Source organism: Balaenoptera borealis (assembly GCF_965194805.1).
Source record: "Balaenoptera borealis genome assembly, chromosome: 8".
NCBI classification, from domain to species: domain Eukaryota; kingdom Metazoa; phylum Chordata; class Mammalia; order Artiodactyla; family Balaenopteridae; genus Balaenoptera; species Balaenoptera borealis.
The window spans coordinates 108,700,027-108,717,538 of record NC_138865.1 but is presented as its reverse complement, the minus strand read 5'-3'; the positions used below and the strand labels follow the sequence as shown (position 1 = coordinate 108,717,538).

General features: G+C 36.0%; 1 protein-coding gene across 3 annotated transcripts in view; it reads left to right on the top strand.

The window, feature by feature from the left end:
* The window catches only part of MEGF9 (multiple EGF like domains 9), an 85,409-nt gene that overhangs the window by 63,026 nt on the left and 4,871 nt on the right, over positions 1–17,512 (top strand). For 2 of the 3 annotated variants that reach the window (XR_014247502.1, XM_082402264.1), the window contains exons 3-5: positions 5,440–5,579; positions 14,221–14,364; positions 15,247–15,516. Coding sequence is in view for 2 of the 3 variants with exons in the window: in XM_082402264.1 (XP_082258390.1) it covers positions 5,440–5,579; positions 14,221–14,364; positions 15,247–15,516 (554 nt within the window). In the remaining variant the exon portion in view is untranslated. The remainder of the gene's footprint in view (positions 1–5,439; positions 5,580–14,220; positions 14,365–15,246; positions 15,517–17,512) is intronic. The other variant, XM_082402265.1, reaches the window with a different exon arrangement.

The window sequence follows — 17,512 nt, the reverse complement described above, 5'->3', positions numbered from 1 at the left end:
TCTGTTTTAACTAGTAGTTTAAGTCTCTTCCTAAACTAAATTGCTTTTAGTTATTAAAAGAGGCAGAAGAAGAAAATTGATACATTTAATTATCTCTCTTTTTCTGTTTCTTGTTCTTTCCATGTCAGAGTGCCAACATGTAAGCTGTCTGAGGAAGAAGGAAGGAGGAAAAGCAAGGCTTCTGAATAAATTAATTTCCCCTAGTTAAACTATACCTTTGTAGTTACTCTGTGACTGTTTGAAATAAAATTGATAACATTATATATAAAGGTATGCCATGCACATAATTTATACCTTGTAAATCTTAGGAAGAAAATAGACAATGTTTTTGATAATGTAAAACATGTCAAGACATTTGGCAATTTAGAAAAAAGTTAAATCAATTAGCTAGTTGGTACAAAAGCATATCAGTTCTTGCTGGCTTTGGTCCCACCTAATGTAGGATTTTGCTGAGTCTTTCCCTTCTCAATTTTAAAATTTTCTTTCCAAAAACTGTTTCTACCATGTGTTCATAATGTGCTCTCTTTTCCTAGCCACATTTTTGCTCCAAACTAGTAATTACCCCATAAATTCTTGCCATTTTTCTAGGTTTGTTAACAGAATTTTAAAAGTAAATAATCTTGTCTGTTTTTGCCTAGTAGAGATTCTAACTCATTCTCTTTACAATTCACAGAAAAAATTAAAGATCTAGGACCATTGTCATCATCTTCGTAGTTCTTTCATTTTTGAGTACTGATTATGTGCCAGACACTGTGCTAAGTACCCTGCATATGTGATCTTTAATCCTCACAAGGACTTTACAAAGTTTGGTATAATTATCTTCATTTTACAAATGAGAATACTGAGTCCAAGATAGAATAAGAACTTAGTCCCAGCTAGTTACTAGCAGAGCTGGAATTTGAACCAAGCTCTCTCTGTCTCCTCAGGCTATGAATTTTCCATAGACCCTGATACCTCCCTTCCTGTGTTCCACCCTTCCTACCCTAGTAAAATAATGGAAATTCTGAAGATTCTCCACCCACTCATCTTAAAACAGAACCTTTAAAATGATATTTTGGTTAGTACTTGTATTACATAAATATGTACAATATCTTGAGATGACACACCATTGAATTTCCTTTTGAAAAACGAGTAACTTCATGTCAGAAAATACATTCTTTGTTTACATTTTAAGAGAGAAATTTTCAAGTGTTTAAACCTTGTAATAGTTGTTCACACCTGTGAGTGTGATAAATTCTATAACTAAGCACTGACACCATAAGAAAATCTGATAATTCTGTCTGGGATAATTTAAGAATGTATAATATATGTTTAGTTATACTTAGTGTAGCTTAGTTCCACAATGTTTGTGCTTCCTTTATAAATAATTCCATATTCTTCTTTCTGATATAATTATCCATACTTCATTAGTTCTTTACTAGCAACTAACTCATGTCTATAAAAAGTGATGCCAGATGAGGAAATTCCATCTTAAATTCTTTGCTAGTTGATCTCAGTAGTATAGATTTCTGACTTTTCAAAATCCAGCTCTGTGCCCTTATTCTCCAGATATGAAGATGTGAGTCTTTGGTTCTTTCATTTTAAACCTATGGATAAGCACAAGTGGTCTGTTAACAGGCCTTTTTTTTTCTTTTCTTTTTTTAAAAAATTTCATTGCATTTCTATCATTGACCTTTGCTTCAAAAAGCATTCAACGGTCTTTAACAGAGGGAGACCATGAAAAGCGGTGTTGTAAAGGCTTTATTCTATAAAAGAAGTCACACAGGGAAAGCTTTATATTTGCTGAGTGATTTAATTCTTATACATGCAGAAATTGGCCATGGGCCATGAGTAACATGATGGAAAAGCACTACTAGTTGCAGGCTCACAACCAAACTTCCCCACTCCATTCTATATTTTTTTTAAAAGAGAGAAAAAACACCTCCTTTCTTGTTGTTTTAAAATCTACCCAGGAAAATTGATGCATGGTATCTAGACTAGTCAACCACCTTATCAAGATTCATAAAGCCACTTTTTTTTTTTTTTAAATGAAGAACTAAGGAGCATATTCTCCAGGGAGAAAGATGCCTGCTTAAATCAGTCTTCCGAGTGTCTAGAGCAGAACTATGAAGAGAAAGGTCACTTACAGGAATAGCAACTACTTTGGGAACACTGGCTATATTACGGTTATGAGATGTTATTAGGTGATTAGGTATTCCAAGGTAATACCTTTTTCTTATAGACGGTGGATTGGGCAGACACTGTCATTAAAAGTAACTGTTTATTCTTTTGTATACCAAATAACCTAATGTCTATAGAGAAATGAGGAGCAAGCATTTTTTGATTAACATTTTTTCCAAAGCCTTGGAAATTGGCTAAGGCCAGTCTCCAAAAGGTACATTATATCGTTTATAATTTTCTGACAGTATAGTGAGACTTAAGTTGACTGATTCCTTCTTGTTGAGTCATAAGATAATCCTGAACTTCATATTTGACGAATACAGATTTACTTTGCTAGATCTTTAAATACCTTGGGGTATTCTGGTGTAAGACTGCGTATATGTATGCAGGTGGGCTTTTGGGGTTTTTTTTCAGTTGTTTTCTTTTTTGCAAAGTTACTTGAGAGACTTGGAAATGTACAATTCTGTTGCATTTTTAAAGAGAATAATCATCTTCTATAGTATGATCGATACAAACTTTAATTAAGTTTTAACTAAACATCAAAATATCTGGGCTTGTGTCTCTGAGAACCTTGGACTTTGTTAGGCTGCAGTCTCTTCAAGCAGAAAGAACTCTCAGCTTTTGTTAAGGAAGACCTGAAACTTACTGGCAGTGAGAAAAGAGACTGGGATTTATTCTGGGCAAGGCAGAAACAGCTCACTGGGGTCAGAACCTAAATAAATGGTGAATTTTGGTGCTTGGAATCTACAGAATGAAGCTTGACACGCAAGTAGGTATCAGGTTATTTGGCAGTCAGATTTCCTGTACAAATATAGAGTTGAACTGAGGAAAGGGTCGGTAGCAGAGTGGGAAAGTCTGGCTTTGTATAAATAAACCTGCCTTTACTAGGTGTGGACAGTAACTTTAACCCTCTGAATTCCCTCAGGAGTAAAATGAGGGTTGTGACCGCCACCTTGTAGAGTTATTTTGAGGATTAGAGAGAATATATATTTATTGACATAGACCCTCAATAAATGATGACATTGTTTTTATCATCATCATCATCACTCCTGCTTTGAGATGCTTCCATTTTACATTTTCTGTAAAATTATTTGTAAGTCAAGAAATTACATAACCAAGTATATTAGGCAGCTTTAAGATAGAAATACAGAGTTTGATAGGTGACTTCTCAGGATATAAGGCTTTAAGATATGTTAAGTATTTATTATTTACATAAGCCTGGCTTTCTTTCCTTTCTGGAATGGTTTTGAGTTATGCCTTAAAAATATACCATGTAGAACTGTTTTTCTACTCCTTTTTGGCATACCCTGGGATATTGCAAAGAACCATGGTAAGTGGGAGAGAGAAGTAAACTTCAACTCTAGCTGCTCAAAATAGTTTTTTAGGATAGGAGGCAAAAGCCTCATTATTTAGCCCAGGGCATGCTGATAAACAGAGAGGCACATCTCAAATTAAAAAAATAATTCTTAGGTTTGTATGCTACAAGTAGAATACACACAGCTGAAAATTGCTTTACTTCCATTCTGCAAAGTTCAACCCAAAGTTCCAATAACTCAAATTTAGAACTTCTATTTTTATTACAGAAATAGGAATATGGGAAGCAGTAGGGGATTACTTTAACTGACATGTGTAAGAGCTGTGTAAGTATTAATAATTTTAGCTTAGTCTTCTGAACTAAAATGAACAACCCCATGGGGGCTCATTATTAGGAGCTCAGTCTCTAAAATAATTATATTGAAATGCAGTTCTACCTTATACTGTCTCCCATCCAATATGACTGGTGCCAAAATTTTACTGAGATGAAGTCTAAAAACTTGATGTCCAGAATGAGCATATAAAGAAAGGTTGAAAAAGAGAAAGTACTTTAGCTGTTTTGAGAACTCTAGTAATTAGTATAGTCTTTCATCTTTCTTTTTCCCTTCCAGTGCTTAACTCTAAAACTCAATTTGTGTATTGAGCATTTATTTATCAAGCATATATTAAGTGCCTACAGCAAACCAGGAACTATACTAGAATCTGAGCATACCAAGATGGCTAAGATATGGTCCCTGAACTCAGCAAACTTACCGAGTAAGATGTATGACATGAAAATAGTTAGAGTACACTATTCCTAGGCTCGTGCTAAATCTTGAAGATAACCTTTTAAAAAATTGCATGATATGGCCTTTGCCTAAGGTCTTTACCAATCTAACTAGAGAAACAAGAGTTACATATATGAAAGAATATAGAAAAGTCCATAATTAGGAATAAAATGTATGGTATAGAGTGTGTGATGTCAGGAGGCCAAAAGATCTCTGTCGACCAGTCAGGGAAGAGTTTCATGGGAAAAAATGAGCCTGAAAGCAGGAAAAATTTTGAGAGGTGAAGAAGAGGAAAGATATTCTAAGAGGGGTGACTATAGAGTAAATAACAAGAGAAAATTTGAAAGAAAATTTGACCGAAATTGGTGATATATTGGATTTGAGGGAGTGATTGGAAGAGCATGGGGTAGAGAGAGAAGAGGTGAAAATTACAGCAAAGATGTAAGTTTCACTGATTAGAGAGAGATGATGTCACTGATGTAATTGACACCTAAGAAAACAGGTTAATAGGAAGAGATGGGATACTAAATAAAATATTTTTCTTACTTTAGATTTTTAGTGTTCTTTTTGGGTTGACCATCTAGAATTTTTATATGGATTTAATTCAGAAACCAATAGAGGTCCCCATTATAGTCATATTTACTTAGTTGTGAATTCCAGTTAATTATCAGAAATATTTTAATAAAGCATTGACCTAAAGTAGAAAATCATGTTGAGTTTCCAGCACATTCATTAAGGTCCTGGCCTTCATATTCTTCAGCCAAAAGCTAGATTGCATGAGGGCTGGGTGGTATTTCTTCTCCAGATTGGGCAGTGTGGGTGCTGAGGGAACTGTGGAATGATTCAGGAATGAGATGTAGCAGCAGTGCCAGTTCTATGCCCCAGTGCTTTTAGTAAATAAAGATTTTGAAGGACCAGGGACTTGTACTCTCCATGGTTCCTTTATCATCTATTATAAACTACCCAAGTGCAGAGGATTAAATTGTCAAAAATGATTAGTGTTAGTACTATGTTAATTGAATTAATATAGTCATGAAGCTGCTCAACTTCCAATTCAAAATAAAAATCACTCAGTACATCTAGTGAATAGAATCTAGTTGAAACTATTTCTACATTAAGATCATCTATGATGGGATGTTAGGCAACAAAACTTTCAAACTTATTTACTTTTGTTCATTGTCTTTGCTTTTATTTGCAGTTCTGGGAAATGTCAGTGCAAAGTGGGTGTCACCGGCTCTTCATGTGATAGATGCCAAGATGGATATTATGACTTTAATAAGAATGGCTGCTTGCCCTGCCAATGCAATAATCGGTCTGCCAGTTGTGATGCCCTCACAGGTACACACTTTCCTTACCTTTTTATATAATTAGTCCACTGTTCTTTTCACTTTGAAGTCCTTCATCTATGAGTTGATTCTCCCAAATAGTTTGTAAGGGTCTTTCTCTTCTAAGTAGGATGTAATAGGTCATAGCAAGCCAAACTCCTGCTACAACAACTTAAAAAAGATATATAAATTTCAAAAATCATATTGGTTGGAGATCCATGGAAGAAAGGAAAACTATATGCACTAAAATTCCAGACAGGGTATTCCTAAGTAAGCTGATGATCAACTAGCCTTTTTCCTTTCAAGGGACATTGCTGATTCTGGGCACAGACTAAGGAGCAGGCTTGGTCCAAATAAAAGAATTCTTCTTGAGGAAAGAGGTACAAGAAGAGCTTCTGGCAGTCATTTGGGGCTCGCATGATGAATTGGAAACTAGAGGAGCCCTAAACACAAGGCCAATTTTCCCACAGGACATAAGCTGACTGTGCAGGAGATGGAGGCTGTCCCAAACGGTAGAAAGAAATTTCTCAGTCTTGTGGTGCTTAGGAGACAAAATCTCTTTAGAAAGAGAGGACCTGCTACAACATACAACCATCTCGCTCTCAAGACCTTGCCAGATTCAAAGGTGTGTGGAGTGGGACTTAGGCTCACATTACTTAAGGGAAGTACTAATCTGTTGCAGTCTTTCAGAGCTGAGGAGACACATGCCTGCTAGGTTTTCAGTCAAAAGCCTTAGAGGGTCATGACCAAGAAGTAGTGATGAACCATAGGTGAACTGATTCATACTAAAATTGCAGTCCATCCTCAACCTATCTCAATTTCTGATTGAAGTGAGGTGATCCTCTCATTATATCTGTCTAACAGAGGAAAGGGGAATCATCTGTGGTTCCTTGTACATTGTGTCTGGCAATCAAAACACTAGACAATGCTCAGGTAGGAAAATGTGACCGATAAGAAAGAGAAAAACAATGGAAGCAGACCCACAGATGACCCAAGTGTTAGAGGTAGCATAAAATGACTTTAAAATAACTAAAATTAATATTTTAAGAAAATAGAGGAAAAAACAGACAAAATAGGTGAAAAGAGGCAAAATTTCAAGAGATTTGGAATCTATAAAAAATAATCAAAAGAATAATCTAGAACTGAAAAATATGTCTGAAATTAATACCTCATTGCATGGACTTAACAGCAGTATACAGTATATACTGTGAAGATAAGGTTATATACCATTGTATACAGTGAAGACAAGGTTAGTAGATTTAAATACAGCTCAATTTGAAATATCCAAACTGCAGCATGGAGGAAAAAAATGCAATGTAAAGAACAGAGCAGGAAAGACATGTGGGAAATAGCCAAAAGGTCTCACATAAATGTACTTGAAGGCTCAGAAAGAAAGGGGAGAGATATTGGGACAGAAGCAAATATCTAAAGAGATAATGTCCAAGAGTTTTCCAAATTAATGAAAGACATCAACCCACAGAATCAAACAGCTCAGCAAACTGTAGGCAGTATAAAAACAAAGAAAATCACATCTAGGCAAACTTAGTTAAACTATTTAAAACTAAAGACAATTAACTTTTCTGCTCTTCAGTTTTCCTGAATGTAAGGATTAGAGATACTTCCTTGGAAATCTTTTTTTCCCCAACAAAAAATATCAGAACATACTAGTCTGACAAGTACAAGTATTTTTATGAGACCAAGGTAGCAGAATATTTGAAAAGAAAGTACCCTGGAAAAATGTGTTGAAATCTTATTCTTCATTCTAATCCTGTAGTCTGTGGTGAAACAAATTGATTTAGAAGAAATTGTGTTTTTTTTTTTTTCAATTATGTGATCTGGTCCCTGCCTACTTGCCAGTTCTATTTTGTGCTATTCTTTTTCTTTACTGTTTGTGATCCAGTCATACTGGCTTCTACTCCTAAAACGTGTTATGTTCCCCTGTCCCAAGATTCTCATACATGATCTTTCCTCTGCCTAGAATGGTCTTTCTAATATACCTGTACCTCCACCCGTGGCCCCTTTGTCTTATTAAACCATATCCTTCCTTCAGGCCTTCAGTTAAAAGTGACTTCATTAGAAAGCAGTTCATGCTCCAGGCTAAATGATAATTCCCAATTATACACTCTCATATACACTTGTATTTTTTTCATAGCACATATCACAGTTTGTAATTATATATTTATTTGTGATTATGAGTCATATATGGTTTATTCACTACATTGTAAGTTTCATACCAGTTTTGTTCACCATTTTATACAATATTTAGCAAAGATATTTGCACATAGTAAGTATTTGCTAAATTTTTGTTGAATAAATGAACAAATGAATGGAGAAACTTACAGAGCAAAGATGAGTTTCAATCCTGGAGAACGACAGAAATGCTTCATCATGCTGAGTTGATTTAAATTGCTCCCTAGGTCGTTTATGGTACCAGGAAGCAGTCTACATTGCTGGTTCTCATTTCTAATTTTCCTTGCAGCAGCGAGGTAGCTTTCTTTAGTGTCACATAAATCCCAACCTGTTTTTGCTCAGGAGATAATTTAAGGCAAAAGAAATCCTTTTCATGGTTATGATTTCTAAAGCATCTAGTAATAAGAAATAAATGGTTTCTCTGTTTGGAAATATAATAAAAGTGGAATCTAATGTGAAAGAGTGCAAACACTTAATATAAAACTGCCAGCTTAATATAAAATCAGTCTTTCCTTTTGTCTCAAATTTTGAAAAGATTTTTTTTCAACAGTGTTGTGATACGGTTGCCCTCTGGTGGCCACTTACTGTGTTTTTGCAGTTCTTATTTCCCCCACCCGCCTAGTCTTTATCTATACCTTGTGTTTTAGATTGAAGTAGATTTTTAAAGTAACCTTTTCATGATACAATATATTGAGAAAAATATTTTGGAAAGCAATATGTCTTAAAAATATTTCCCTGATCCAGTAATTCTGTTTCCAGGAATCAATTCTTAGGAAATAATTTGAAATTCATAAAAAGCTTTATGTTCAAAGATGCTCACCACAGTGGTAGTTATAATTCTAAAAAATAAGACAACTCTATTTCTAACAGCGGGGGATGAAGCAAATTATGTTATCTAGGCAATACATGATAAGAGCACAGAAAGTGAAATCTTGACTTACCTTGTACAAATTACTTAGCCTTGTTTTTTCACTTAGAAATTTGGGATTATAACAGTAACTGCCTAATGGGATGTTGTGAAGATTCAATGCAATATGTTTGTACAGTGCCTGGCTAATTACAAGCAGTCAATAAATGGCAACTATTGTTATGTTGCCATGAAAATGTTTTAAAGAATGAAATATAACGACATGAGAGAGTGAAAGAAGCAGGGTATACAACGACATGTGCCGTATGTTTAGACTATTTAAAAAGCAAAACCCAAACTTCTCTATATAAGGAGAGATGCAAGGAAAAGTATTCAAAATCTTAATAACAGCTTTCTTTGGGTGATTTTTATCTTGTTTCTATTCTCCTGTATTTTTATAGATTTTCTTTATTGAACACAGACTTCCCTTAAAATGGAGGTGGGAGGGACTGTCATTTTTAAGCTAAAACTTTATGTTCACATAGAGTACTTCTTTTTAAGAATTTAAGGCGACTTTGTGTATTCATAGTGTCTCATGGGGAGTACCTTGACTGGTCAGTAGCTTGACTGAGTTGACCACTCCTTCATCCTTCATTCCTCAGTGACTTTCTTCACTTTAAGATATCACACTTTCCTGTTTTTTTTTTTTTTTTCCTCCTCAGTCAGCTCTGCTAGATCTTCTTCTTTTCACCTATAAGCACTGGAGTGCCTCAGAGGTTTGTTTGTCTTGACACATTTGTCTTCTGCATTTATACTCTCCCTAAATGATCTCATTCAGTCCCTTGGATTTAATTTAAATGCCATCTACAAATGAGCTAATTACCAGATTTACATTTCTCCCTTGATCTCTACACTCAAAGATCTAACGGTGCACTTGACATCTTCATTTGAATGCTCTAAGTCAGGGATCCCCAACCTCCGGGCCGTGGACCGGTACCAGTCTGCCGCCCGTTAGGAACCAGGCTGCACAGCAGGAGGTGAGCGGCGGACGAGCCAGTGAAGCTTCGTCTGCCGCTCCCCATCGCTCCCCATCGCTCCCCATCGCTCACATTACCGCCTGAACCATCCCCCCACCCCCCCCACCCTCGTCCATGGCAAAATTGTCTTCCATGAAACCAGTCCCTGGTGCCAAAAGGTTGGGGACCGCTGCTCTAAGTGGCAAGGTAGCCTTAACACATCCAAAACAACTCTTCATTTTACTATATAAGTTAAGCCTGCTTTACTCCTAGTGTTCTAGTGTCCTTCATTTTGGTGACTGGCACCATAGGAGTCACATTTGCTTCTTTTCCTTACTGCAGATCCAGTCCGTCAGCAAGTTTTGTCAGCCTGACATTCAACATGACCTTCTTTGCTATCATCCTTGTCTAAGCAGCTGTCATCTCTCTGAACTACTTTGACACGCTCTCATCTGACCATTCTGCCTTCTCTCTTGTCCTCTCATCCTCTGAACCCCACCCCACCACAGTCCAGTCTCACATAACAACCAGCGTGATCTTTTAAAAATCTAAAACCAAATCATGTTGTTCCCATGCTCAGACCCTCCAAAGTCTTCCTATCCCTCTTGGAATAAAATTCAAACTTCCTTCCATGACTACATTTTTTTGGCCTCTGCCTTTCTCTCTGACCTTATCTTCTGTTACCCTCTCCCTTGTTTGCTTAGGCTGGCCTTCTTTCTGTTTAACAGGTTGAAGTTTGTCTTCTGTTGCATAGAGAAGATTAGGCATTTCTTTTTATAACAAAGTACCTTGCTGCATTTCTGACAGGTTTATATGTGAATTAGAGGTAACGAAATAAATAAGGAAAAGGCTTTTTACAGGTGGCGATTTATGCTTTCAAAGCTTTGTCACTGAATTTGGTTGGAAAAGAACCCTACATTCTTTTCTTTGACCAGTTATTTTCTTGGTTACCACCACCAGATTTTTTTGATGCTTAGCCAAGGAGCATGAGATCATCTTCAGGAAACACTTATTCTTTTTTTTGGATTTGCTCCTTTGGCCATCTTTCAGCAAAGAAAATGTGAATTTTAAGGCAGTATTGTTATATTTGGGAGGTTCCAGGCAGAGCATAATGAACAAAGTTACACTTCACCCAATTTTTATATGTCATTTATCATAAAAGAAAGATTCTCAAATTTCAGATTTTAAAGGGAACTTAGATCTCATCTAGTTCAGCTTTCCTAGTTTGTAGATGAGGAATTTGAAGCATTATATCCTATGGAATATTTACATATACCCTCTGAAATGTTTACATTACATTAAATCATTGGGCAAGGAATTATTATCCCATTTTACATATTAAAAAAGTGAAACTCAGAGAAGCTATTTGCTGAAGGTCACATAGCTGTAAGAGGTTCAGCTGAGAATGGAACTCATATCTGACATGAAATACATACCATTTTTCTTATGTTATGTTGCCTCCCAAAGAGGAGTTGTAAGCTGTTAGAAAAGCAAATTCATATTATTAGTTCCTGCTGTATATGGACTTTAAAAGTTATGATCTTTATTTTTATTGTAAAAATCAATCTTCAATTTTGTACATGAAATGTTTTAAAATTGCTTGAGGGGCTTCCCTGGTGGCGCGGTGGCTGAGAGTCCACCTGCCGATGCAGGGGACACGGGTTCGAGCCCTGGTCTGGGAGGATCCCACGTGCCGCGGAGCGACTGGGCCCGTGAGTCACAATTACTGAGCCTGCGCGTCTGGAGCCTGTGCTCCGCAACGAGAGACCACGACAGTGAGAGGCCCGCGCACCGCGATGAAGAGTGGCCCCCGCTTGCCACAGCTGGAGAAAGCCCTCGCACAGAAACGAAGACCCAACACAGCCAAAAATAAAATAAATAAATAATTAAAAAAAAAATTGCTTGAGTTTTTGAAATATTTTACAATATACATGTGATACATTTTACAATGTATTAATTTTGTAATCAGAAAAAAATTAAGATAGTAAAAATAAAAGTGATAAGTTCATAATAGAGACAATTTAAAAATTAGAGGGGAATAAAACACTTAAAGGACTGTTGCCCCTCACAACTATTGTTAGCATTCTGGTGTATTTATGTCTTATCCGTCTTTAATTTATTAATTTTCTTTTTCTATAGCTGTGTTCCAGGTGCATGCTATTTTTAAAGCAATGTAGAGTGATGAGTTTTTAAAAACTGATGAGTCTTATTGTTATACTTGTTTCCTCCTTTACTTTTCAGATAACATATTTACCACATAGGCTTATTTTTTCTTATTGATTTCTCATTGCGGCTTGTCGCGTAAAACAAATTGAAATAAGAAATTCTTCTGGAAAAAAATATTAAATATTCTAATATAAATGGTTTAGGAGAGTGAAGCTGTATTGTGATAAGCACAACAACAAACGTTTGAAGGTCTTACCTAGAATAGTAGAAAGCCCCAAAATAATAAGCATGTAGGTCCAGTAACATTGTAGGAGCAAAGTATTAAAAGTATATATATATACTGTTTTTTAATAAGACCTTTTCTTGCCACATTGCAAATGGCATGTTATTGGAATGCATCCTTATTCTGTTTCAGAACTATTAATTTTTGAGATATTTTTATATTAAAGTTTAGGACGTTATCAGAAATTTTTCTTGAAAATTATTTCCGTTGGACATTTTTAATAGGGGGAGAGCAGGTAGACAGATTTTATGCATAAAGCAGGTTTTGACTTTTCCAACCTGCAGAACACTTTGACATTTATTTTATTTTTAGAGCCAAATCTACAGTTTCCTAGTATGTATTTTTCAGCTATTTTTATTGTCACAATGATACATAGCTAAAGAGGGATCAGGATATAAGAAGATCTGCGAAGAAATCAGTACCTTAAGTGTTTATCAACGTATGAGGATATACTACTTTGTTACATATATGAAATACATCATTAACACTATCAGGCCTTAAAAAATTCTATAATTAAAAGTGATAGTTACATGCAAATTTGATTTAATTCAGAGTTAAGTGTTCATATAATAAACTTAAAAAAAATGTCTTTCTGAATAAGTTCATGAAGTTTCAAGGAACTTTGCTGTAATCACATAAGAACTGAGATTTGAGATGTATGTTAATAATTTCCATTCTTTTGGTTTTTCAAATCTTGTTCCAGTTGTCAGACCATTTTATTCCACAGCCTCATTCTCGCTCCCCTTTTTTGTAAATATTTCACTAGTAAGGAAAAGAAATCAAATAAAATTACTTATGATACTTTTGCACTGAACTATATTTAGCTTATCATGTAAAAATTTCATTATCTTCCTAGATTTCTTTGTAGAGTTTACTCACTTATTTCTGTAATAGGAGTTCTGAGTGTCCCTTTGAATCTTTGTGGAATGTAAATTACACTACACATTTTTGTTTCCTGTTTGCAGATGTTATGCTGCTTCAGTGCCTGTAGAATGTCCTTACTAGTAGGGAACCGAAGGAGTATTATTAAGAAACACATAACTTTGCTTGCCTCCTTCCTTTTCATTTTCTTTATTAATTGTTTTCATTTTTATTTTGAATTTTTAAATATAAAACCATATGGAGAGGGACTTCCCTGGTGGGTGGTGGTCCAGTGGTTAAGACTTTGCCTTCCAATGCAGGGGGTGTGGGTTTGATCCCTGGTTGGGGAGCTAAGATCTCATATGGCTTGGGGCCAGGAAACCAAAAACATAAAAAACAGAAGCAATATTTTAACGAATTCAATAAAGACTTTAAAAATGGTCCACATCAAAAAAAAAAATCTTAAAAAAATATGGAGAATAATATAACAAAGAATTAATAAATATTAACACTTTGGTATTTTGCTTAATATTTATACATATTTATAGTTACATATTTGAAATAGAAAATTTCAAATAGAGTTGGAATTCTTCCTCTTTGTTTTCTTCCCTGCTCTCGTTTTTCTCCCTCCCTCTACAGAGACAAACAGAGCATATAACTTGCCTGTACCCTCTCAGTCTGGATTTAGTTTTTACTGCATATGTATGTATCCATCTGCCTAGAGTATTATGTATCCATTTGCTTAGTATTGTTTAGTGTGGTTTTTAAAATTTTTATTTCAATCAATCAATTTTTACAAAATAAGTAAGCACTCTCCTTCTTTATGTATCATTCTACAGTTTGCTTTTTTCAACCAACATTGTTTTTAGGATTTATGTGTGTTCATACATATGGTGTAGTTCACTAATTTAACTACAGTATCCCAACTATTAAAATAATACAATTTATCTATTCTTTTAATAGGTCTTTAGGTTGTTTTTATTTTTTCTTTGCAAATTGTTGGCCTGCTTTTGGTATGTAGTCAATCAATCAACAAGGGCTTATTGCGACTCTAGTCATGTACCTAGCCTTTCCCTAAAGAGTTTACAATCTAGTAGGGGACACAGAACTGATAGGCCTGTTTAGTATAGAAATAAGATGGGGTAGAAACTGAACTCTGTGCAATCTCTGGTGGATAACTTTTTCTGGTTAACTCTTAAGGTTTTTTGGTTGCAGGTATGATCTATTTAAAGTTACTGTGCTTTCAGAGTAAATCAATCTTTAACTTCTTGAAATGATTTGCTTCTTTTAGGTGCTTGTTTAAATTGCCAGAATAATAGCAGAGGGGATCATTGTGAAGAATGCAAAGAAGGATTTTATCAGAGTCCTGATGCCACTAAAGAATGTCTTCGCTGCCCTTGTTCAGCAGTGACATCTACAGGCAGTTGTATCATAAGTAAGGCCTTTCCCTAAATCTTCATTTTTAGAGGAAAAATCAGTGAATCAATTATCACTAGGTAGAAAGTGTGTTGATAAAGTTCTAGATGCTGTAGGTGAAAGGGAGTTATAAAAACAGTATAGGTTTTCCTTTCTAGGAATTTGCAGTCAAATCCAAATACATATGTGAAATGAGACATGAGGGAGGGATGAGGAAGTTTTTGTTAAAACTGTATTTTGGGGCTTCCCTGGTGGCGCAGTGGTTGAGAATCTGCCTGCTGATGCAGGGGACACGGGTTCGAGCCCTGGTCTGGGAAGATCCCACATGCCGCGGAGCAACTAGGCCCGTGAGCCACAATTACTGAGCCTGCGCGTCTGGAGCCTGTGCTCCGCAACGAGAGAGGCCGCGACAGTGAGAGGCCCGCGCACCGCGATGAAGAGTGGCCCCCACTTGCCCTCACAGAAACTAGAGAAAGCCCTCACAGAAACGAAGACCCAACACAGCCAAAAAAAAAAAAAAAAAAAAAAAGCACTAGGCTTCTACTTTAAAACAAACAAAAAAAAACTGTATTTTGTTCCATCTGACATGACTGAAGAGGAAGGAATAAAAAAATTTTGAGTGCCTATCCATCTCAGTTACTCAGATTCTTTATGTAGGCACACTTCTTTCCTTCTCTACCTAAATAGATTTTCTGGGTGGCCCTATCATTCTCACAACAAACTGGACAATTAATAAATAAGGTGTAAATTATTAGTTTGAATTCCATGTGTTTCTTAAGTTTGAGAGGAGATAGTAGGCAGGGTGTGTAAACTGTTCTGGTGGGGGGACTAGTAGTAGTTTTGCATTTTCAATTGTAGCTTGAAATTTTACTAAATTATTTTGATGTTCTCTCTCTTTCAGAACTGGGTGAATTGAAACCTGAATGTGTCCGGTGTAAAGATGGTTACATGGGCCAGAACTGCAATGAATGTGACAATGGCTATTACAATTCTGACAGCATCTGTATGGAGTGCCAGTGTCATGACCACGTGGACCCAGTTAAAACTCCAAAGATTTGTAAGCCTGAGAGTGGTGAGTGCATCAACTGCCTCCATAACACCACTGGGTTTTGGTGTGAGAACTGCCTAGAAGGTTATGTTCAAGACCTCGAGGGAAATTGCATCAAGAAAGGTAAAACTTCACCTAAGGTTGTAAATTTAATATTTAAACCTAGCAGTGAAAATTTCAGGACAGCTACTTTTAGCTTTGTAAAAGCTTCCAATCCTACCAGAGAAGTTTTCTGGAAATAGATTTTGATAGATATTTGCCTAAAGAGATTTCCTTCTATTCCTGTTGCTCTCCTGAGACTCCAGAGTCAACTCTAGAAATCTGAGGACCAAGACAAAGTCATTGCAGTGTTCTCACATTTTCTCTTCATCTATTTTTTAAAAAATATTTTTAAAGTCCTGTCATTTCTTTTATCCTTTGCTTCCTGTATTCTCATCACTTCCAGTGATCATCAAAGGTCTTTTTAAGTAGAAACCTATATCTGGTTAGAAGTTCCAGCTGAGAAACAAGGGTTTATTCTAACTTCTGTCCTAACTTTGGGCTTAAGTTTTCCCAGGTGTGATGGAGGAAATAGTAAAAATATTCCTCAATTTTTAAAATAAAAAGTTATTCATATGGCAAAATGTTTCTTACAGGGAAGTTCAGTAAGGGTTTAGATAAAAATTAATGATTAGAAATTTAGGGTGAATTGGGGATATTCAGGCTTTATTAGGTCATAGAGATTAGGCCATGCTCTTCTATAAACCATTCTTTGATATTCTGACAGATGCTGAATACTGGGCTGATAGGCAGTTGGTCTGTGGCAAGGGTTATCCTTCTGCCATTTTCTTGATATCCTTATTCTGCTGTTATCAAGGCTAAAAAGCTCAGATTGAACCCTATCATTAGCCTGGAGGTCCTGTCACTCAATTCTCTTTCCCACTGGAGGCATACCTTGTCCATACTTAGCTGACAGGGCTGTGATGATTTTTCTTATTAGTTATTAGGAAATGTAAAACATGCCTCTTTTTAGGATAGATTGATGTGTCTGACTGTAGTGATGAATTGTAATGATAATAGTATTCATTTTGTTGAGTGCCTACTATGTGCCAAGCACTGTAAACATTAAATGTGATAATGTTATATAGTACCTTATCTAATTTAATCCTTCCCAAGAACTCTGCAAAGTAGATATCATTATTCCCATTTTATTGGTGAGGAACCTCAGTTTTAAAAAGATTAACTGACTTGGGCTTCCCTGGTGGCGCAGTGGTTGAGAGTCTGCCTGCCGGTGCGGGGGGCGCGGGTTCGAGCCCTGGTCTGGGAGGATCCCACATGCCGCGGAGCGGCTGGGCCCGTGAGCCACAATTACTGAGCCTGCGCGTCTGGAGCCTGTGCTCGGCAACGAGAGGCCGGGATAGTGAGAGGCCCGCGCACCGCGATGAAGAGTGGCCCCCGCTTGCCGCAGCTAGGGAAAGCCCTCGCACAGAAACAAAGGCCCAACACAGCCATACATACATAAATAAAAAGAATGTAAGCAGACAAGAATAGCATTAAAAAAAAAAAAAAAAAATTAACTGACTTATTTATTGCCACACAGTTCTACTTGATTCCAAAGCTTTTGGTATTTCTACTGAGCTATGCTGCATTAAAAGTACAAAGTATAGTACCTTAGTTATAAAATAGCTATAATCTACATAAAGGAAGAATCACTACGCTTGCAATGGCTGTTTTCTGTCTTGGCTCATATCAACTTTGGATATTTAAATTGTGTTTTTCAGAAGTAACTAGAAATACAATTTTTCCTATTTTGTTTTTGCCTCCATTGAAGAGAATTTTACCTTTATGAAATGCCATCAGACATGTTGAACTTATCTTAGTTCAAATGATTATTATCTAAATCACTTTTAACCAAGTGATTTAGAAGTCTCTAGTGACATATTTACTACCTTTTCAGGAATTTGTATGAATCTATTCAAGAGTAGAAAAGGTTGGAAAACTCCAACATTAGAATTTTCCCAAAGATTTTAGCATAGATATTATACATTTTGGATAACAGCCATGGATGTAATAATCTAGCTTTCTAGACCCTGATTCTTTTCATGATATTTCTTAAAAAGTTATTTTTAACTTGCATTAC